At 43.3% G+C, this 22,103-nt stretch overlaps 1 protein-coding gene across 1 annotated transcript; it reads right to left on the minus strand.

Moving 5' to 3' along the window:
* Positions 1-5,398: 5,398 nt before the first annotated feature.
* LOC139205695 (atrial natriuretic peptide-converting enzyme-like) lies at positions 5,399-20,287 on the minus strand. Its single transcript, XM_070835984.1, has 11 exons — positions 19,894-20,287; positions 18,774-19,139; positions 17,569-17,934; positions 16,095-16,448; positions 15,975-15,992; positions 9,199-9,262; positions 9,072-9,115; positions 8,588-8,738; positions 8,366-8,479; positions 7,776-7,843; positions 5,399-5,509 (listed from the first exon to the last, which is right to left on the minus strand). The coding sequence occupies exons 1-11, from the start codon at positions 20,284-20,286 to the stop codon at positions 5,486-5,488; spliced, it is 1,962 nt and encodes a 653-aa protein (XP_070692085.1). The 5' UTR covers position 20,287; the 3' UTR covers positions 5,399-5,485.
* Positions 20,288-22,103: the final 1,816 nt, after the last annotated feature.

Raw genomic sequence — 22,103 nt, forward strand, 5'->3', positions numbered from 1 at the left:
ATACAGGAGACTGTACTGAGACTGGATCCATCTGTGTACAGGAGACTGGATCCACCTATATACAGGAGACCTACTGAGGCTGGATCCATCTATATACAGGTGACTGGATTCATCTATATACCGGAGACAGGATCCACGTATATGCAGGAGACCTACTGAGACTGGATCCATCTATATATAGCCCATCTATATAAAAATTGTGAAACCTGTTCTTAATACTAACATTTGTTACAATATTTTCTACCCTATATCATAGTTTTTAAACCTTACATTTTGTAAGTATGGCCAAAGAGTCACCTCATAACAGGTGTATATACAAATTCTGAACCACAGATCTACTTGAAATGTATAACCTGCCTTACTCTGTGGAGGTATTTGGCTGTGGCTGACTTCCATGTGGCCTTTTCATGGTTGCTCTGCTAATAGGCAACCAGTATTAATGATTCTATCCAGTGATGATCAGTTCTCTGCTATGGCCTCTTGCTCTTCCTGGAGTGATGTTAACTAGAGAGTTAATGCTAGCACGTGCTTGCATCAACAATTTTTGCCTGCTGACATCAACATCCGTGCATGTGCTAGCTAACACTAGCATATACTTCAGTCAACATTCACCCTGTTTCAATAGGTGTCTTGGTCTTTGATTTAGCATCTCCTTATCACATTCTTCACACTGTTCAACCCCGTTAACTGCATGAAGGGGAGATGCATCTGGCCCCATTCTCCCATAATGAGGGCCCTCCATTGGCTCTGTTTGCCTCTGTGACATACTGGGCCCTGCTTGAAGTAATTTCGATCACTCTGGGCTATCTCTCGCTCTCCTCTTCCTGGCCTGGGTGGGTTAGGCGATAAAGCCATTTCATTTCAGTGGGCCACTGTCCTTTCTGCTAACCCCTTATGAGCCTGGCCGCTCTCCTAGATCTGTTGATAGTAGCCCGGTGGTCATTCCCGGAGCCAGGTGGTGACAAACCCTGAAATCCCCCCAGGCTCGTCTGCATCTCATTCCAGCTGTGGTCTGGTTTTGCTCCATCCTCCACACAGGCTCATATCCCACCAGAAGCATGTAAGAGGCATATCAGAAGCGTTTCACAAGTGTTTTGTCTGGCTGATCAGTCTTTCTGCTCAGATTTAGTTGGTTTGGTCATTAAACTGATCAAACAGGCTGTGTTTCTTCTTCTGTCTGCTTTAAATGTGTTTCTTGGATGTATTTCCTACTTTGTTGTGCTATAGCTACAGACAGCAGCTAAAGTCAAAGTGTTTCTCCACATCCAAGATGAACCTCTGGTCATCCATCATGCTAAAAACCCTCTGACCAGCTGACATCTGGCCTGGTGCCCCCCATTAGAAAATAGTACTGATGTGCTGCTGGAATATACCATTGAAAGTCTGCACGGAGGCTTTTATTTTGAAAACTGACTGGATTCTCTCTCTGTTTGTTTGCCTGACTTTCTGCCCACCTCATCTGCTCTGTGCTGGCAGTTGCACCCCTGAGGCTCTGATCAGTACTGATGCAGGTGGAATGAGGTGCCAGTTGATGATTTGGCTAATATGAACGACATCCGGGGTGATATAGGCCTATCTTCAGATGTCTTCGCACAGTTCAGACTTCCAAAAAGCTTCAGGTTTCTCCAGGTCTGTCTGGCAAAGTTGAGACGGGCAGCTTTGTTCTTTTTTGTGCGCAGAGGTTTCTTCCTAGCAACCCTTCCGTGTAAGCCATGTTGATTGAGGTTTCTTCTTATTGTGGAAGCATGCACACGTGTCCCAGATGCTGCAAGCGAGGTCTGCAAATCCCTAGATGTTATGTTTGGGTTGGCTTTTACCCGAATTATCATTTTTCTTGTGGCTCTTGCTGATATTTTAGAAGGTTGTCCACTTCTAGGCAGAGTTGTAGTCTTTTTCAGTACACTCCATTTGTAGATAATCTGCCTCACGGTCAAACGATGAAGCTCAATTTTTTTTTAGATGACTTTATAGCTTTCTCCAGACAAATGTGCTGTCACTACCCTCTTCCTGAGGTCCTCTGAGATCTTTCTTCCTCTCGGTATGATTGACCTGTATGGGTTCACCGGGGTAAGACTACAGTGACCTGGTTTTATCTCTGTTTCAGTCAGTGATGCGCAATTTCTTCCCTAAACATCTCTCATTTCATTGGTCCATTTCAGTGGTTAATTTAGCCACCAATTTGTCCCACCTGATTCTACTTAACTGCTTGTTTTAAGCAATTCAGCTCAGGGTTTACTAACTTTTGCACCTACATAAGTTGACCAAAAACTCTTTTTAATTTAGTCTTGACTACACAATTGATTTAAAAAAAAAAAAAGTATATTGAATTGAGAAACCTACACCTGTTATTTCATATGAAAAAATAATGGTTCTGATTAAATAAGGAAATCAGGTTGAAACCATAGAAAAGCTCAAGAGCACTGTATACCATCAACGATTGGCTAGTAAAACAAACCACCAAACAATGAGCCTTACTAGTCACAAGGGATGTGGCTTTCTGTCAAGGGGTGCACTTTCTCCGTCATTGTGATCACCATCAATGTTTTTTTCTCAAAGATATTTTTATTGAATTTTTCCACAAATGTATGGTACAGATGTAAAGTGATGACAGGAAGTTTGTCAAAAACATAGTCAACTCAAAGAGAGAAAGATAATCCTGTCTATGTACAGTAGGGAGAGAGTAAAAACACAACACAGAACAAAAGAACCTTATTTAACCCACCCAACCCCCCCATCATTTCCAAGCCAGATTTTTACATAAAATAATCAATAGGACAAGTACATCAATTGTGCTTAATTCCTGGAGATATACAGGTAACAGCTGGATGTCGGGTTCCAATCTAAGAAGGTAAAAAGTAAATAAGTAATAATAATAATAATAGTAAATAAATGAAATAAGGTGACAAAGTAAAGAAATAAATATATGTATAAATTATGAACCCACACATTGGCCAAAAGGAGGCATCAAAGAGAGGACCGGTTTGTACGCTTGGTATTGCTGACATAATGACAAGGAGCAAAGTGTGAGCGTGGGATCCAAACTCTAGCTAGTTTGAAGGTTATGGAAGTATTCCAGAAAAGGTCCCCACACTTTTTGAAACTTTTCTTTGGGGTTACAGATTGAATAATGTATTTTTTCAAGGTTTAAACAAGACATGACATCTCTCAACCACTGAGCGTGGGTGGGCGGGGCAGCGTCCTTCCACCTCAGCAATATTGCACATCTGGCCAAGAGAGAGGCAAAGGACAGAGTTCGGCGCTTAGCAGGGGTCAGGCGCACCTCGATGTCATCTGCGGTGCCAAAAAGAGCAATCAGAGGGTTGGGCTCCAAGTCCAAGCCGACAATTTCGGATAGAGTTCGGAAGACTTCCCTCCAGTATTTCTCCAGGCAAGGACAACTCCAAAACATGTGAATAAGTGAAGCCTCCTCTTGCTTACATTTGTCACAACAGGGGTCTACATCAGAGTAATAGCGAGACAATTTTGTGTCATTTCTGTGTCAGGCGCCGTTTTGCGTGGTTTAGCAAAGTGAGAAAGTTTTCTTTGAAAAGGCACTTGTGCTTTTTTGTGACTGTAATACCAAGGTAAGTGAATTTGTTTTCCACAATCCTACAAGGGAAGCTGGAATAGTCTGATGCCGGCGTCCCCTCATTGACAGGGAAAAGTTCAGATTTATTCAAATTTAGTTTGTATCCCGAGAATCACCATCAATGTTGTCCGAGAGCCCCCCCCTTGGGATGTTATAATGTGACAACTAAATTAAAGCCATGCAACACCTTAAAATCTTATTGACTGCTAATTCATGTTGTCACTGACTTGGCAAATGTAGATAATAAGAATTATATTCATTATTACAAATATGAAACCCTTAAAATATGCGATAAAACATCAAAACTTTGATAGATTCATAAATATTTATTTCTGTTTATTCAATTTAACCAAATGATGGAGACTAACATGTTTTTATGAATTTATTAATCAATTCATGTCAATCAGTGGTCAAAAAAGACAAAAGATTAAAATTGTATTACCACTTTTTACCAAAAGTGATTGAGCAAATAGCTACGCACACTTCTGGAACACTGTGCCTTATGGGGTCTGCAGTGCTGTGTGTGACCTCAAGGGGCGCAGGGACACACACTTACACACTTTTTGTCATGAAATTGGACTTCCTTGGGACTTTTTAGAAAACTGCATGGGGCATGTTTAAATTATGTTTTGAGGGTATTTAGAGGGGTCCCCACGGTGACATGAGTCCCCACATGTGTAGTTTGGTTAAAGTCCCCATTTGGATAGAAGAACAAGAACACACACCCATTCTTGTCTTTCTATCTTTGTGAGGACACTCATTCCCTAGACACTTCCCCTTACCTTAACAATCATAAATAAATGCCTAACCCCAACCCTTACCTTCACCTTAACCTAATGCTAACCTTAACCTTAAAACCAAGTCTTAAGCCAGAAATAGTCCTTTGAAGTTGTAAGAACCAGGCAAAGTCCTCACAAAGTCCTCATAATTTGTTCTCATAACTATAGACATGCACACAGTGTTATGTGATCTAGTAATAATAATATATTTTATTTATAATGCACTTTACATTTGGAGGTACAAATCTCAAAGTGCAACAATTAAAAAACACAAGACATTTAAAAAGCAACAGCGTTTAAGGACGCTGATCTGTTGAAATGTAACTATGAATACTGAACGACTGACTATGTAACTGTGAATGGCTACTGTATCCATTAATCTTAGTGAGCACACACACACACACAATAGTTTATGAATGCATTGTAGGACTGGGCTTACATGCATCATTGGATTAGCATCAAGCACTTCCCAGTAACCTCACACACGAGACAAAAGCATTTTCTTCTGACTCTTAAAATTCATTCTTAATTTCATTTAATTAGAATGCAAATTAGAGCAACACCTGAGGTTAGAATTCAGAGAAAGCAAATACCTTCCAATCTTTTATGTTATACCTGTCACACAGTTGCATTTGTAGCTAACATTGAACTCAGATAGAACAGAATCAGTGAGGCGGTGGAAGTCTGATGGTGTCGATCTAGGGTTAGCTATAGCTTAAGTAATGTTACGTTGATGTCTGTTGTTTCCCCCTCATACGCATATGAGTATAAGAGTAGTATTGCCTGTGCATCTGTATATCTCCATTCTCTAGTTCACAATAAAGCACTCAAAAGATATTCGAGGTTCCTGTGCCATGACTACTAATAAGACTAAGTAACTACTAAGACGAGTATTTTCAATGTAACAATTTTACCAAATTACAATGAATATATGATCTGAAAATACAAAGACATACTAGAAACATTCTGTATCCTAAAAAATGACAAAATTCAGAAAGAAATACCTCAGACTCACAGCAGTTTATCTTCAGTTTGGGTACTTAAAGAATGAAGGTTTGTTAGTGGAGCTGATTATACGTTTCATATAATTCCATTCAGCTCATCTCCTGTTTGATCCTCAGATTATAGCTGATGCCATGAACTGAAAAGAGAGAAAAAGTGTAATAACACAACTTTTTTTTTCATGCAGCACTAAAAATAGATTGATAGAATGTTTTTTTCAATAATGTTTAATAACCCTTAGTAAGCAAAATATATCTTGTGAGAATGAAATTGAAGGCTCATCACTTCCAGCCCAAGTAACTAACTCTGACAATCTATTTAACTTTTTTTTAATGTGTTATATAAATGGTTTTTAAACATTGGTTCACACACTAGTAAATAGACAGCATTGAGGTCATTCAGGTGTAGCCAACTACAGACCTTTATCCAACCCTCCCTTTCTTTCTCCAAGATCCTGGAGAAATCAGTAACCAATCAGCTGTGTAATTTTCTAAATACGAAAAGTTTATCTTGGGATTTTCTGTCTGGTTTTAGAGCGAACCATAGCACAGAGACAGCACTGGTGAAGGTTACAAACAACCTTCTTAAGACATCGGACAGAGGACTTCTCTCTGTACTTGTCTTGTTAGATCTTAGTGTTACCACTGACCATCACATCCTATTACAGAGACTTAAACACTTAAGTGGCATCAGAGGAGCCACATTATGCTGGTTTGAGCCCTATTGATTTCAGTTTGTACATGTTAACGTTAGACATGGAGTTCCTCAAGGTTCAATACAGTATAGTGGACCAATACTATTCACTTGGGTAATATTATCAGGAAACACTCCATACATTTCCACTGTTATGCAGATGATACCCAATTATCAGTAAAGCCATATGAATACAATCAGTTGTGTAAACTCCAAGCCTGCCTTAAAGACATAAAATCCTGGATGACCAGCAATTTTCTGCTCACACCTTAGAGATATATTTTCTAACAACATAACTACTCTGGATGGCATTACTCTGGCCTCCAGCTCCACTGTAAGGAATCTGGGAGTTGTCTTTGATCAGGATTTGTCCTTTAACTCCCACATAGAAATTTCTAGGGCTGCCTTTTTCCTTCCACATAACAATGCTGAAATCATTCTCATCCTGTCTATAAATGATACAGAAAAACTAGTCCACACATTTGTCACTTCCAGGTTGGATTATTGCAACTCGTTATTATCAGGCTGCCTGTCTGTAAAGACTCTCCAGCCGGTCCAGAACGCTGCTGCTCGTGTACTGACGAGAACTAGGAGAAGAGAGTATATTTCTACCGTACTAGCTTCTCTTCACTGGCTTCCAGTAAAATGTAGAACAGAATTTAGAATCCCTCTCCTCACCTACGACACTCTAAATGTTCAGGCACCATCATATCTTAAAGAGCTCACAATGAATACACAATGCTACTTGTGGTTCCTAAAGTAGTGCGTAAGGCAGAGCTTTTGACTATCAGGGTCCTTTGCTGTGGAATCTTCTTCCAGTTTGGTTCCAGGAGGCAGACACCCCTCTAAGTTTGAGAATAGGTTTAAATCTGCCCCTATAGGGCCGTTAGGGCTTTCTCAGGACTGGCCGGACCAGCCCCTACTTATGCTGCTATAGGTTTGGACTACTAGTATATTTCCCATGATGCATTGAGCTCCCCTCTCCTCCTCTTCCTCTCCATCTCTTTGCTCCATGTCCCTTTAATGTACGCTACTAATTTGATATCTTCCCTGGAGCCTTTTTGTGCTTTCTTAACTTTAAAGATCTTGTGGATCATGATAGCGGTTCGTCTGGCTGCAGTTCTCTGGCTTTCGTGGATCGCTGCTGCGGATCGTCTGGTGCTGCCACTTTTTACTATTATTAGTCATGTTCTTATCTTACATATATTCACCCAACATAGACCCCGACAGAGAGCCGCCCACCTCTGAACCGGGTTCTGTCTGAAGTTTCTTGCCGTCATTTGGGGATTCTTGAATCTTTAATTTCGAATTCCTGAATCATTGGGTCTCTCTCTAATTAAAGAGTTTGGTCTAGAGCTGCTCTTTTATGGAAAGTGTCTTGAGATAACATTCGTTATGAATTGGCGCTATATAGATAAAGATTGGTTGGTTGGTTGGTTGATTGATTCTGATGGCATATTATGATGCATAATAAATACTACATGAATATATCAATCAATCTCAGTGTCTTTGATGGTTCATAACTTGCTGTCAAAATAAGTTGCAACAATGAAAGGGATACCCATTCCCAAGATCTCAGACTGTAATGTAGGAATGTATGTACTATTGTAAGATGTGTTGTTAATGAGCAATTCACATGAGAGTAGAAAGTGTGACAACAAATCCTAGTCTCCTCTACCGTTGCTTTGCCATTAATGAAAACATACACTCACCTGCTTGAAAGAGAAGCTGGCAACTTGGCAGTCACATGGCAAACTCATCAGATGGGCCTGGAAACGATCTGAGACAGGAAGCTAATATTTTGAACCTGAACTTACTGAACTTAACCCAAAATGTACAATTATTTCTAAATAATCGGTGGGGGTAGAACTCCGGCTTCCTCCCACAGTCCACAGACTCTAAACTGGCCACAGGTGTGAGTGTGAGTGTGAATGGTTGGTCTCTATATGTTGGCCCTGTGATTGACTGGCGACCAGTCCAGGGTGTACCTCTTCTCTTTAATTGGATACAGCCCCCACGCAACCCTTAAGGATAAGCGGTATAGACAATGGATGGATGGATTATATTTTTTTATCAATCTGAATCTGAAGTAACCAGTAACTAAAGCTTTCAAATAAATGTAGTGGAGTACAAAATATACTATTTTCCTCTGAACTGTAGTGGACTAGAAGTATGAAGTAACAGAAAATGGAAATACTTCAAAATTGTACTTGACTATGGTACAGGAGTAAATGTTCTTTGTTACTCTCCACCCTGATAGTATGTACTGTGAAACTGGTACACAGCTAAATGCTGCCATTACCTCTGAGGATCTGAAGTTTTGTTAGGACCCCCACGAACTCATCGTAGTCAATCCCACTTTTGGAATGGAATTCATGCCACAGAGACCTGAAGGTGTCATCATCTAAATCAAATTCTGCATGATAAAGGAAATCATGGATGAAAAATAATCCACAAATACAAACTAGACTTATTGACTGCACAGAAAATTAATGTTGTCTTTTATGAAAGATAGATGTATTACCACGGACAGAAAGAGCCCTTTTCATTTGAATTTGAGTGACGGAGGGTGGATTCCTACTCTCATAGCTCTCCACATACTCCCTCCTGGCAACAGCAACAAAATGCTCCAGTTTGAAGGTCTCCACCACATCCAGGTCTCCTGATTTGTCTGCCTGAAAGTGCCGGTTAAATAAATAAATAAAATAAATTGAAAACATAACATCACCTTTTTCTGTGGTGGCTGTTATACAGCCAAATGAAGAATCAAAAAGTGTAAGATATAAACTGATTCATATGAATTCATAGGCAATTTAAAAAGGCATTGTTCCGGTCTCAATTTGGTGTCCTGAAACTACAGCAAATAAATACTGAAGCTCCAAACAATAAGTCAGAAACAATCATTTTTTACCATCCTCTTCCTGCAGTGTTGTGTGATAACTACATATGGCTATAAATACTGAGCAGTTTTACCAAACCAGCAATGAAGTGTGAGTTACAAAGGATACATCCATGAGTGTCAGTAGTAGACGGGCTGTCTTAAGACTCAGGGCTAAATTAGGGAGAAGAAATTCAATGGTGAGTGCAAAAATCTTGAGAGCAGTGTTAGTTAAACATGAGTGGAAAAAAACTGACATTTTCCACGAACAGAATAGCCACCACCGTTCAGCTTAGCAAGAATATCTTCAGCTTTCAGCATCTATTGGAAATAAGAACACATATAATTAGATGAACGAAGATGATGAACAAGTTAGAAACTAAAATACCAGCTGCTGGTAGAGTGTTTAGTTTCAGTTAAATGTACCATGTACAGATTCTGACCATTAGGACCTATGGAGCCATGTTTTTACCAGTGGGTCCTGGTTTTGTCTGTATATTGTTCAAGAGCACAATGCAATAAACAGAACGACCTCAGGTTTCAAAATATTTTGCTGCTCAATGATCTGATCAAACCTTTAATTTTTCTTTTGATTGTTAAAAATCGTAGTGATTTACCATATTCAAAGGTGCATTTTTCTTGTAAACAAACCAAGTGTCTGTTCAGTGCTACTCACCAAAACGCATTGTGTGGATCCTTGAGGTCTAACAAACATCCTGAAAGCATTTGCTTCACATAAAACATTTGCAATAACACAATAGTTTACTAGCTGGCACAATGCTGTGCTTCTTGGCGCACTATGTATTGCTACATGATGATTGGAGAGACATTGTGAAATAATTTCCATGAATACGTATCGCATGACTTAAGTGCCCATTCCCACACTAAAAGAAACCTAACCCTTCCTCCCATGAGTGCCTAGTTATAGTTAAAAGTGGGGGTGCATGATAAGTAACGGGCAAGGGGAGGTACGACAGGAAAGTTTTCCTTTAAGTAACACCTGAAAATGCCATTTCCTACAATACAGAGACTTCAATCATGATCAGTAAAGCTGCTCTCTCAGTATAAAGCTCAGTTTATATTGCACCATAAAACATCTGTTTTTCATTGCGTTCTGCTCTAGTTTCAGCAGTGAGTGACTGATTAAAAGTTATCTAAGTGCATGTAATGCATATATTTTATAGTTTGCCAAGAAAAAATGCAAAGCTACTTAACTCATCAGGCAATATTTCAACTCAAAACCAAGCTTTTGTGGTGTTTGTGACCTGATACAGCATCAAGTAACATTTCAGTTTCTAATCCACAATGAATTTGAAAAGTAACCTTAAACCCTAGCAAATAACTCTAAACCCTAAAAAAGTAACTCTAAACCCTAAAAAGTAAACTCCAGCCAAAAAAATAGAAAAAAAGGATCCTAGCCAAATCCCCTCATACACATGGTGTGTGTGTGTGTGTGTGTGTGTGCTTATAAATAAAATATCACTAATGTCTCCGTATTGTGGTGCAGGACTCAAACCCAAGCCTCCCAGGTAAAAGATCTATGTCATTCACCCATCAGGACAATTTTCATTACAGACTTTCTCTTTCTCATCTGGTTTCCTGAGGTCTTTTCAACCAGATATCCCTTAATGGAAAACTTCTTCATGCTCAGTGATTTAAAACCACCACACAAATATTCAGGGCAAAGTAACTTAGTGTCACAATCTGCTGTGCTGGTCTGCTGCTCCTGGTATTTTTCCACACTCTCTGACCTACTTACCTGGCCACGCCTCCCTATCAGTGGCAATCACCCTCACCTGGTTCCCCAGCTGCATTCAATTACACTCACCTGCCTATTTAGGCTCAGCAGTAGACTCATTCAGTGCCAGATTGTCTTCGCTCCATGCCTGACCTTCCAGCACTCCTGTTCGGACTGATTTCCTGGTTTCGACCCTGTTTGCCCCTGACTACCGTTCCTCATCTCTGCCCTGGTTATTACCTAAGCCTTCTGTTCCTGACCACGAGCTACGCCTGTGTCCGTCCTGTCTTCTGTCTGCCTGCTGACTGCCTGACCTCCTGCCTGTCACCGATTCTCCGCCTGATTGCTCTTCCAGTACTGTGCTGCTATTGGGTCCTGCAAACACCCGTTACAGTACAATCTGGCCAGAAATGGACCCAGCGCACAACCCCTCTGCATTGGATCGCCTGGAGGCGGTGGAAGGCGCCCTCCAGAAGCATGAGACGCTGTTGGCAGCAGCTGTTGCTGAAACCAGGCAGCTCGCTGCGGCTAATGGGCAGGCGTTAGCCACTTTAGCCTCCCAGCTTCAGCAGCTGACCACACACCTCTCTCAGCAGGCTGCCCTCCCGCCTTCTCCTCCAGCTCCACCTGTCCAGCCGGCTCGTGCTTCTTTGTTGGCTAGGGACGCGCCGGAACCGCAGGTGGGAAGCCCAGAGCGCTACAATGGAGATCCAGAGACTTGTGGGCCATTTATCACAAACTGTTCCCTGTTGTTTTCCCTGCAACCTCGCACTTTCGCCACGGAGGCAGCTAAGGTGGCATTCGTTATCAACCACCTGACGGGCAGAGCACGGTTGTGGGGAACTGCCGAGTGGGAGAGACAGTCTTCCGCCTGTGGGTCATTCCAGTCTTTTGCTGTGGAGCTGCGAAAAGTGTTTGGATTAGGAGCATGCGGCGCAGAGACGGCAAGGGGACTGATGAGCATGCGACAGGGGAACGGCACAGTGGCTGACTACTCTATCGATTTCCGCACCAAGGCCAGCCAGAGTAGTTGGAATTCTGCTGCCCTCTGTGACGCTTTTCTTCATGGACTGGCTGACTACGTGAAGGATGAGTTGGTTTCGCATGACATCCCGGTCACGCTTGATGAGGTGATCGAACTTGCGACCCGAATAGATCTCCGAGTCCAGGGTCGCCGCCCGTCATCCTGGGTTACCCTTGGCTCCGTCGACACAATCCCCACATAGACTGGTCCACTGGAGTCATTTTGGAGTGGGGAACCTCCTGTCACCAGACCTGTCTGAAACAGGCTTGTTCTCCAGTCCACTCTCCCTGCTCCAGTGCAGCACCTGACATCTCCAGGGTGCCTCCTGAATACCACGACTTCCGCCAGGTTTTCAGCAAAGCTAAAGCAGCCTCTCTGCCTCCACACCGGCCGTATGACTGTGCCATCGACCTTCTGCCAGGCACATCTCCTCCAAAGGGGCGCCTTTACTCTTTGTCTGCCCCTGAAAGAAAGGCCATGGACACCTACATTAATGACTCTTTGGCGGCAGGAATCATCCGCCCTTCCTCGTCCCCTGCCGGAGCTGGATTCTTTTTTGTGGATAAGAAGGATAAGACTCTGAGACCCTGCATAGACTACAGGGGCCTAAATGACATAACTGTAAAGAACCGTTACCCCCTGCCACTCCTGTCCTCTGCCTTTGAACTACTACAGGGGGCAACAATCTTCACCAAACTGGACCTCCGCAACGCCTACCACCTTGTTCGCATCAGAGAAGGGGATGAGTGGAAGACGGCGTTCAACACCCCTACTGGACATTATGAATATCTGGTCATGCCCTTTGGGCTCACCAATGCTCCTGCAGTGTTCCAGGCCCTGGTGAACGACATACTCCGTGACATGCTGAACCACTTTGTCTTCGTGTACCTTGATGACATACTCATTTTTTCTAAGACTCGAGAGGAGCACATCCATCATGTCCAGTCAGTCCTCCAGCGCCTGCTGGAGAACTCACTGTATGTCAAGTCAGAGAAGTGCGAGTTTCATGCAGAATCCGTCCCTTTCCTGGGCTACATCGTGGGGCAGGGCCACATGCAGATGGATCCTGCAAAGGTCGCTGCCGTCTCCTCCTGGCCTGTTCCTGTGAACCGTAAGCAGCTACAGCGCTTCCTGGGATTTGCCAATTTTTACCGTCGCTTTGTCCGCAATTACAGCTCAGTGGCCGCCCCTCTCACTGCCCTCACCTCCTCCAAGGTTCCTTTTCTGTGGTCACCTGACGCCCACAAGGCTTTTGAAACTCTGAAGTCAAGGTTTACGTCAGCCCCCATTCTGCAAATGCCTGATCCAGAGCGTCAGTTTGTGGTGGAGGTAGACGCTTCTGATTCAGGGGTGGGGGCCGTCCTGTCCCAGCGTTCAGCCTCTGACCAGAAGCTCCACCCCTGTGCCTTCTTCTCTCGACGTCTGTCCCCTGCAGAGAACAACTACGACATTGGGAACCGAGAACTGTTGGCGGTGAAATTGGCTTTGGAGGAATGGCGCCACTGGCTGGAGGGAGCTAAGGTACCATTTCTTGTCTGGACTGATCACAAGAACTTGGAGTATATCCGCACAGCCAAGAGACTGAACTCCCGGCAGGCCCGGTGGGCTTTGTTTTTCACCCGTTTCAATTTCACTCTCTCGTACCGACCAGGAACCCGCAATGCCAAACCTGATGCCCTCTCCCGACAGTTCCAGAAAGCAGAGGACTCGGCTGATAGGTCCTCGACCATTCTTCCGTCCCCCTTTGTCATTTCCACACTTACCTGGGATGTCGAGGAGAGGGTGAGAGTCGCCACCGAGGGCCAACCAGGCCCAAGCGCCTGTCCCCCTAATTGCCTGTTTGTTCCTCCTGTCCTGAGGTCAGAGGTGCTTCAATGGGTACACACATCCCGGTTTTCTTGCCATCCGGGAGCCCAGCGAACTCTGAATGCTCTTCTCCAACGGTTTTGGTGGCCATCCGTGGAAGAGGACACTCGGGACTTTGTTAAAGCTTGTCCTGTCTGTAACCAACATAAAACCCCCCGTCAAGCTCCAGCTGGTCTCCTACAGCCTCTTCCCATCCCGCATCGCCCCTGGTCCCACATTTCATTGGACTTTGTTACTGGTCTTCCCCCCTCTGATGGTCACACAGCCATCTTAACCATCGTGGACCGCTTCAGCAAGATGGCCCACTTTGTTCCTCTGCCCAAGCTGCCCTCAGCTAAGGAGACAGCGCAACTGGTCCTGATCCACGTCTTCCGCCTCCATGGCCTTCCAGTGGATGTGGTCTCTGACCGAGGACCACAGTTCTCTTCGGTATTTTGGAGGGAGTTCTGCAGTCTGCTGGGAGCCACTGCCAGCCTTTCTTCTGGGTTCCATCCCCAGTCTAATGGTCAGACTGAACGCAAGAACCAGGAAATGGAGACTGCCCTGCGCTGTATGGTCTCCCAGAATCCATCCTCCTGGTCCCAGCAACTCCTCTGGGTGGAGTACGCCCACAACACCCTAACCAGTTCTGTCACTAGCCTCTCCCCATTCCAGTGTGCCTATGGTTACCAGCCTCCTCTGTTCCCGGCCCTGGAAAAGGAGGCCTCCTGCCCATCCGTGGAGGCCTTTATCCGGCGTTGCCAACGGACTTGGACTAAGGCTCGCTCTAACATTCAACATTCTGTGGATCGCTACACTAGATCTGCCAACCAGCACCGTTCCCCAGCTCCAGTATACTTGGTTGGCCAGAAGGTGTGGCTTTCTACCCGGGACCTTCCCCTCCGAGTGGAGTCCAAGAAGTTGGCCCCCAAGTTTGTTGGTCCGTTCACCATCGAGCGGGTAATCAGTCCTACTGCGGTGAGGTTGAGACTTCCTCACTCTATGAGAATTCATCCTACATTCCATGTCTCCAGAGTCAAACCTGTCCATGAGAGCCCGTTAGCACCAGCTACTCCTCCTCCTCCTCCGCCTCGCCTCATCGATGGTGGTCCTGCCTTCACCGTCCATCGCCTGGTCCGGTCTCGTCGCAGGGGGAGGGGTATCCAGTATTTGGTGGACTGGGAGGGCTATGGTCCAGAGGAGAGGTCCTGGGTTCCAGCTCGTCATATCCTGGATCCGGACCTCATTGCTGATTTTCACCGCCGCCATCCTGATCAGCCCGGCACTACAGCTGACAAACCAAGGGAATCTGAGTCTGCCCCCTCACAGGAACAGGTGGGGTCTGGTCTTCCCTTGGAGAGCTTGCCTGATGGTGAGGATTCCCACCACCCTGACCCCTCCACCCACCCGGATGAGGACACTGTGACCTCCCAGGAGTATTAACTCCACCTCTGACCCCATCGACTTGTCCAACCTATTTTTGCCTGTTTTGGGGACGTCAGGAGCCGTCCCTTGAAGGGGGGGTTCTGTCACAATCTGCTGTGCTGGTCTGCTGCTCCTGGTATTTTTCCACACTCTCTGACCTACTTACCTGGCCACGCCTCCCTATCAGTGGCAATCACCCTCACCTGGTTCCCCAGCTGCATTCAATTACACTCACCTGCCTATTTAGGCTCAGCAGTAGACTCATTCAGTGCCAGATTGTCTTCGCTCCATGCCTGACCTTCCAGCACTCCTGTTCGGACTGATTTCCTGGTTTCGACCCTGTTTGCCCCTGACTACCGTTCCTCGTCTCTGCCCTGGTTATTACCTAAGCCTTCTGTTCCTGACCACGAGCTACGCCTGTGTCCGTCCTGTCTTCTGTCTGCCTGCTGACTGCCTGACCTCCTGCCTGTCACCGATTCTCCGCCTGATTGCTCTTCCAGTACTGTGCTGCTATTGGGTCCTGCAAACACCCGTTACACTTAGTGAGTTATTGTATCTTATGTAGTTCTCTGGTAGTTTTGTTTGAACCACAGTGGTGTTGGTGTTAGTTCTGACTGAATCTAAATGCTCCACTCTGGACTCTGTGATTTCTCATAAAATAAAAGCAATTTGGTTTCTGGTAAATGCTTAAAAACGCTGAATTACGACTGCAGCGTACTTTAGCATCATGTCCAGCCTCCTGCCCTTGGCTAAACCACATGAAGTATTTCTGACAAACAGTCTTCTGTTGTGTGTGTGACTGTCTGGTTCCCCTGTTGTTCTTATCTCTGGTAACTGGGAATAGATGTACACATAGTAACAATTATCTTCTTTTTTTAAATGTCTGTTTTACTTATTAAGTACAACCACATATAAAATATATATGTTATATCTTGAGCAATTACAATCAAGTTTAGTAAAGACACATTTACATTAAATTTTGAAACACTTAGCTGAAATACCTCAGATCTGCTGTCCTCCTGTGGAAAAAAGGGAAGAAGTAAGAAAATATTCTGAATGATTTCCATTGCCAAACTGAACTCTTCTAATTCCTTTTCCTCAACAAGGTATCCATTACTTACTGATATACACATTTCCTCGGGGAATGAGTGACACTGCAGATCATCTGGCCAGGAAACACCAAAACTGGTCATCAGACGTTCACAGCCCTGTTTGGCTCTCTCACAGAATGACCTGCAGGGCCTCTGCACTTCCCCTGCCACACATCGGGGGGCATACACCATACACACGAAGAGGCGGATGTCAACTGAGCACACAGTTTGTACGATGGAGTTGAAAAAAGACATCTTCACTCCTGCTTCTCTTTGACTTGTGTGTCCCAGAAGATTTGGAGTGATTGTCTGGTTGTAGGACAGGTCCTGGCACATTGGTATGGTGATCGGCTCACAGATCCCTCCGCTGCTGCCTATTCCATACTGAAACAGGACACAAGTGCATACCGTCACTCCAAGACTAATGCCCTTTTGCTATTTTTTCATTGCATGAAGGTTGGGCTTGTAGCAAAACTTGGCCTACAGTTGGCAGCTGGCCTACAGCAGACAAGAGTTTACAACAGTCTAGCAGTCATGTCAACCTAAGAGTAAATACATTTTATCTAAGAGCTCATAGTGCCGTATTACCCCACTCGAGCACTGCACTCCCAAAATGCAGGCTTACTTGTGGTTCCTAGAGTCTTTAAAAGCAGTATGGGAGGCAGAGCTTTTAACTATCAGGCTCCTCTCCAGTGGAACCATCTCCCAGTCTTGTTCTGGGAGGCAGACATGCTTTCTACGTTTATGAGTATACTTCAGACTTGTCTCATTGATAAAGCTTATAGTTTAGTCATCTGTATGTATCCCTTTGATGTCTCTTACTAACTTGGTATATTTCCCAGGGAATTTGTGCTGTCTTGTCTGACAGGTTGCTGTGGATCATGATGGTGGTATACCTGACTGTTATTACTGGGCTACTGTTTCCATTACTATTATTAGTCATTATCCATTATTTGTCAGACTATTCATCATTAGTCATTATACATTATTAGTCATATTCCTATAAATGTACTTATTTCTCCCTTTCTCTCTCTCCCACCCACACCTAATGCAGCCCGAGACAAAAGCTGCCCACCTCTAAGCCCGGTCCGGGGCTTGTACCTGTTAAAGGAAAGTTTTCCATGTCATTGTTGCCTGTTCTTCGCTCATGTGACGGTCCTAGAATCTTTAATTTTGAATTCTTGAATCATTGGGTCTCTCTTTCATTAAACGAGTTTGGTCTTGATCTGCTCTGTATGAAACGTGTCTTGAGATAATGTTTGTTATGACCTAGTGCCGTATAAATAAAGATCGATTGATTGATCTCTTCTTTGTGTAAAGCTCTGCAGTTAGCCAGGTAGTAATCTGATACATTTAGTTTCGTCAGTTCCTTTGAGCTAGTCATGTCTGTTTGCCACTGTAGATTGCTATTAAGGGGCATACAACACCTAGTGGCTTCTAAGACATCAACATTTTTGTAAACATCTGTTCATTTTTATGTTGGAGTCAAAAAGAGCAAACTTACATGTTCACAGGACTCTGTGGTAAATGCTTCACACCTGAGAGATTTTGGCCACTGGAAGCCAAACCTGTTCATCAGTGATTCACAGCCAGAGCGTGCCTGCTCACAAAGTGTTCTGCATGGAGATCGAGGTTTTCCTGACACACACTCAGGAGTGTAGACGGAGCACAAGAAAGGCTTCAAATGAGGGGAGCACTCAACTTGTACAAGTGGTGCAAATGTATTTATTTGCAGTTCTGCATCATCCTGAGTTTTGTGGCCTAAAATATTGGGGAGGACAGTCTCAGTATAAGGCAGGTCTTTGCAGAGAGGGACAGTGATTGTCTGACATGTGGCAGGGGCTGTTGGAAGAAAACGGATGTCTTGACCCTGGAAGAACACAAACATAAATCAGTAAATTCTGAATAAATACTTTCTTGTTGCTGTCATTTTCATCAAGCACACATGCATTTTCCCTTTTAGCGCACAAGTGGCTTTTAAAGAGAACTATTCAACAAGGATTTGTCCGTCTAGGATCTCTTGATGGAAAACTTGAAAGTAATTTTTGTCTTGTGCAATGTCACATGAGGCCACGTGAGGGGCCAAAGTGCCTCTGTCTTTGACCTATGCACCCCTAAGTGTCCCTAAGAGTTGGATTATGCTAATCTGAATAGCTACACTGGAAGGGGGCTTGAAAAGCCAGACATCATCCAGAAAGGGGAGACATGTTATCGTTTTTTATACTGGGATAACTGCACACAATTTCAGACAGTTTCTCTTGGCAGTAATTCAGTGTTACACTTGGTTATTCATGTGAAAAGTGACAGAAATAATGAATAGAAAGAAAGAGCCAAAGAGAGAAATTCAAACGGTGCTTACTGTCTCACCACTAAACAGCTGGCTAATCACTGCATGGATATTGGATGTCAATTATGGAAAGTTAGAGAATCTGTTGGACGGTCCCCTAATTCCGATGTCAGAAAAGGCGAGGGAGGTGGATTACTGAAGCTATGTATTTATTTGAAGCATTTCTGATGGAGTATTTTGGTGCCTTAATGTTACTGTTGACTGCGGTTTCAAAAGTCTTTTGCTTGACACTTTTGAACTTGTTTCAGGAAATCTGCTCTACAACTATAGGTGTTATTATTGAACTCTACATCTAGCGACTTCTAAGACATCAACATTTTTGTAAACATCTGTTCCACTTAAGTCAAAAAGAGTAAATTTACCTGTTCACAGGACTCTGAGGTGAATACTTCACATTTCAAGGCTTCAGGCCACTGGAAGCCAAACCTGTTCATCAGTGATTCACAACCAGAGCGTGCCTGCTCACAAAGCCTTTTGCAGGGAGGTCGAGGTTTACCTGACACACACTCAGGAGTGTAGACGGAGCACAAGAAAGGCTTCAGTTGAGGGGAGCACTCAACTTTTATAAGTGGTGCAAACTGATGTACTTCCAGACCTACATCTTCCTGAGTTTTGTGGCCTAGAATGTTGGGCAGGACGGTCTGAGTGTAAGGCAGGTCCTTGCAGAGAGGGTTAGTGATTGTCTGACATGTTGCAGGGGCTGTTGGAGTAACAGGGTTGTGTTGACTCTGGAAGAACACAAACATAAATCAGTAAAGTCTAAATAAACAATATTGTTCTTTCTGTAGTTTTCACCAACCACAAGTGCACCTGTCTATATTTTCCTTATTTTGGAATGTCAAAAAAACCTTTCAACCAGGATTTGTCAATGATTTATGGGGGCACTGTTCCTCTGGGTGACCCAAGTGGTCGGCGAAAGTGGACCTGAGATTTGAGATGTCCATAAATTCACTTCAGATTCATCTACAGCATGACCTTACCACAAAAATGTACCCAAACACTGTAACCCTCTGGTGATGACACCCCTTTTTTCAGTGTCATTGAAAAGGAAGATCTAAAGGAGTAGTTTGAAATTTTAGCAATACTTGGCTTTCTTGCTGTGAGTTAGATGAGTAGATTAATACTACTCACATAGCTTATAGTTTTACACGAAGCTACAGACAGATGGAGATTAGCTTGGCAGACTGGAAACAGGGGTAGTCTGGCTCTCAAAAAAATCCCCAAACAACACCTCTTAAGATCACTCATTAACATTTGAAATGTTTTATCTGTACAGAAGTCAAAGCATAAACACAGCATTGGTTGTTTTTGTAGAGGTTGGGCGGAGGACTATTTCTTGGCCAAGTGCCATTAAACTACAAATTGACGTTTTTTGTAATTAAAGTAGGCACAATCTCACAAACTCTAATTGTTTAAAGAGTCTGCACAAGCCAAAATTAATTTCAAAAACATGAACTGATATCCTCACTATTTTAAATTCACCTGTACACAGTTAGACTCTGGTAAAGCTTCACATCGGAGCCTCGATGGCCAGAGCAACCGCTTTGTTCTGAGGGCAGACTCACAGTCTGCCTTGACTTTCTCACAGAGAGCCCGGCATGGCTTCATCCGGCTGTCGTCCTCTGAGCTGCATTCAGGCACAACAACACGACACATGAGTGTGGCGACGTTAGGAGAACAAGCAGTCTCCACCATCTGACCAATCTGCTGCACGTTGTAGCCAAGAATTCCGCTTGGATGGAGGGTAGTGGTGTATCCCACACCTTGACAAAAGCTGACCATTAAAGGCTTGCAATTTGTCTTGTCATCTCTCCTGGTATGTGCCTGCTTAGGAAATAGCAGCAAACCAAAAACCACTAAGACCAAATTCTTCATGGCTCTCAGTAATCTCAAAAATGGTTGTGCTGTTTAAGAAAGCTTTTAGAGGTTTAAGACCAGTATGTCTCTGTTGCTCTGCTTAAGAGGTGGAGTAGGAATCCACGAATGGAATTTCTACAAACAAGGCACTGATTTAGGACAACTGGTAAGGTCACATATCAATAAGATGCTCAACACAAAATGAGAGCCAAACTGATCCCAGAGCAGCAGCTTTTTTTTTGTGAAATTCAAGCTGTGTAAGACAACATCTGGTTGTGATTGTGTGCTTTCTGCATTACCTGCGGGGGTGAGAATTTGTTACATAAAAGCTGGCACAATAAACCAGACTTCTGGATGGAAATAACACTAATTGCATTGAGAAATAACAGATGTAATTTTACAAAACAACTGTCTACAAAACAACAGTTCTCTAGAGCTTAGATTTTTGTTCATAAAGAGTTTCAGAATTACACATTCACCATTAGGTATCATGTTGTTTTACATAAAGAGGATTAGTTGATTCTCTTATGCAGGCTGACCTAAAAGGACAGCAGCACGGTGGTTGACTTCTTTGATATACTGATTTCATTATTGTGTTCCTTTTCAAAGACCCCTTTAAGTGAGTTTTAATCATTTGTCGGGAAGCACGGAGTTCAATGTCAGTTTCTCAGTTGAAGCATGAGACTTTTTAAAGATAAAAACTTAAGCCATATACATTAAATGAATTTATTTTTGCTACTATTTTCTTGCACCAAATTGGAGCAGCGCTCCTAATTTCATTGTACCGCAATGACAATAAAGGCTATTCTATTCTATTCTAATGACAGAGAGAACCAAGATGTATAACCAAACTCAGTACCAGATAAGATTTCAGTAGGGTGTAAGCACAAGTTTACTGAATATTGTAGTGTAACAGATATAGTATTTCTTATAAAACTCATCCATAAAGTTAGGATGGATCGTAATGAATTTTTTGACCTAGGACCATCCACTGGTCCAAATTTTCATTTGTCATCACATTACAAACTCGTTTTTTTTTTCTTTGTGACATGATAACAGCCATGCTAGCAGCTCTGTGAGGCTGCACATAGCAGGGAGTCAGACCAAAACCAGCCCCACACTGTTTGATGAAAACAACAGCTGCCTACTGCTGCCAGGAAAAGGGCTGATGAGAAAATTGGGCCTGATTTACCAACAGTTCTTTCTTAAATTTGTTCTTAAGAAAGATCCTAAAAAAAGTCATTAGATTGATGACATGTTCTTGAATTATAGAACTGTTCACACCTACTGACTCAAAACATACCAGTAAATCCACCAAGGACTGGCTGAAAACTAAGAAAAGGAGTCCTGGAATGGCAGAGTCAAAGCCCAGATCTTAATCCCATTCAGATGCTGTGGGGTGACTTGAAACATGATGTACATGCAAGAAACCCCTCAAACATCTCACAGCTGAAAGAATTCTGCGTTGAGGAGTGATGGAAAACTTTCCTCAGACCGATGTCAGAGACTGGTAGATGGCTACAAGAAACGTCTCACTGAAGTTATTTCATCCAAAGGGGGTAACAGTAGCTATTAGGGGGTAGAGTGTCCTAACTTTTTCCTCAGTTAGAATACACATTTTTGTTGATATCTTTTGTTTAATGAGTAAAACAAGGTTAATTTTTTGTTGTTCACCTGCAATTAAATCACTTTCTTTTCCAGAGATAAATAAAAACAAGATTAGACATCGATATGTGAACAGCCTGTGTGTTTTTTTTTTTAACATATTTGCACATATGGATATTTAATGTCAATTTTAACAATAGAGAGATTCCAGTAATATACAGTTGTGAAAA

This window comes from Pempheris klunzingeri, chromosome 8 (assembly GCF_042242105.1).
Source record: "Pempheris klunzingeri isolate RE-2024b chromosome 8, fPemKlu1.hap1, whole genome shotgun sequence".
In the NCBI taxonomy this organism is placed as follows: domain Eukaryota; kingdom Metazoa; phylum Chordata; class Actinopteri; order Acropomatiformes; family Pempheridae; genus Pempheris; species Pempheris klunzingeri.

What these genes read in the sequence shown, in the direction of transcription:
- LOC139205695 (XM_070835984.1), bottom strand. Translation starts at nt 20,286, where the DNA reads ATGAAGAATTTGGTCTTAGTGGTTTTTGGTTTGCTGCTATTTCCTAAG. An exon ending in CCTCAGAGTCCTGTGAACAG is followed by an intron (nt 17,935 to 18,773) that starts GTAAATTTACTC and finishes GTGTTCTTCCAG; the next exon opens with GGTCAAGACATCCGTTTTCT. An exon ending in TACTACTGACACTCATGGAT is followed by an intron (nt 8,739 to 9,071) that starts GTATCCTTTGTA and finishes CGGCACTTTCAG; the next exon opens with GCAGACAAATCAGGAGACCT.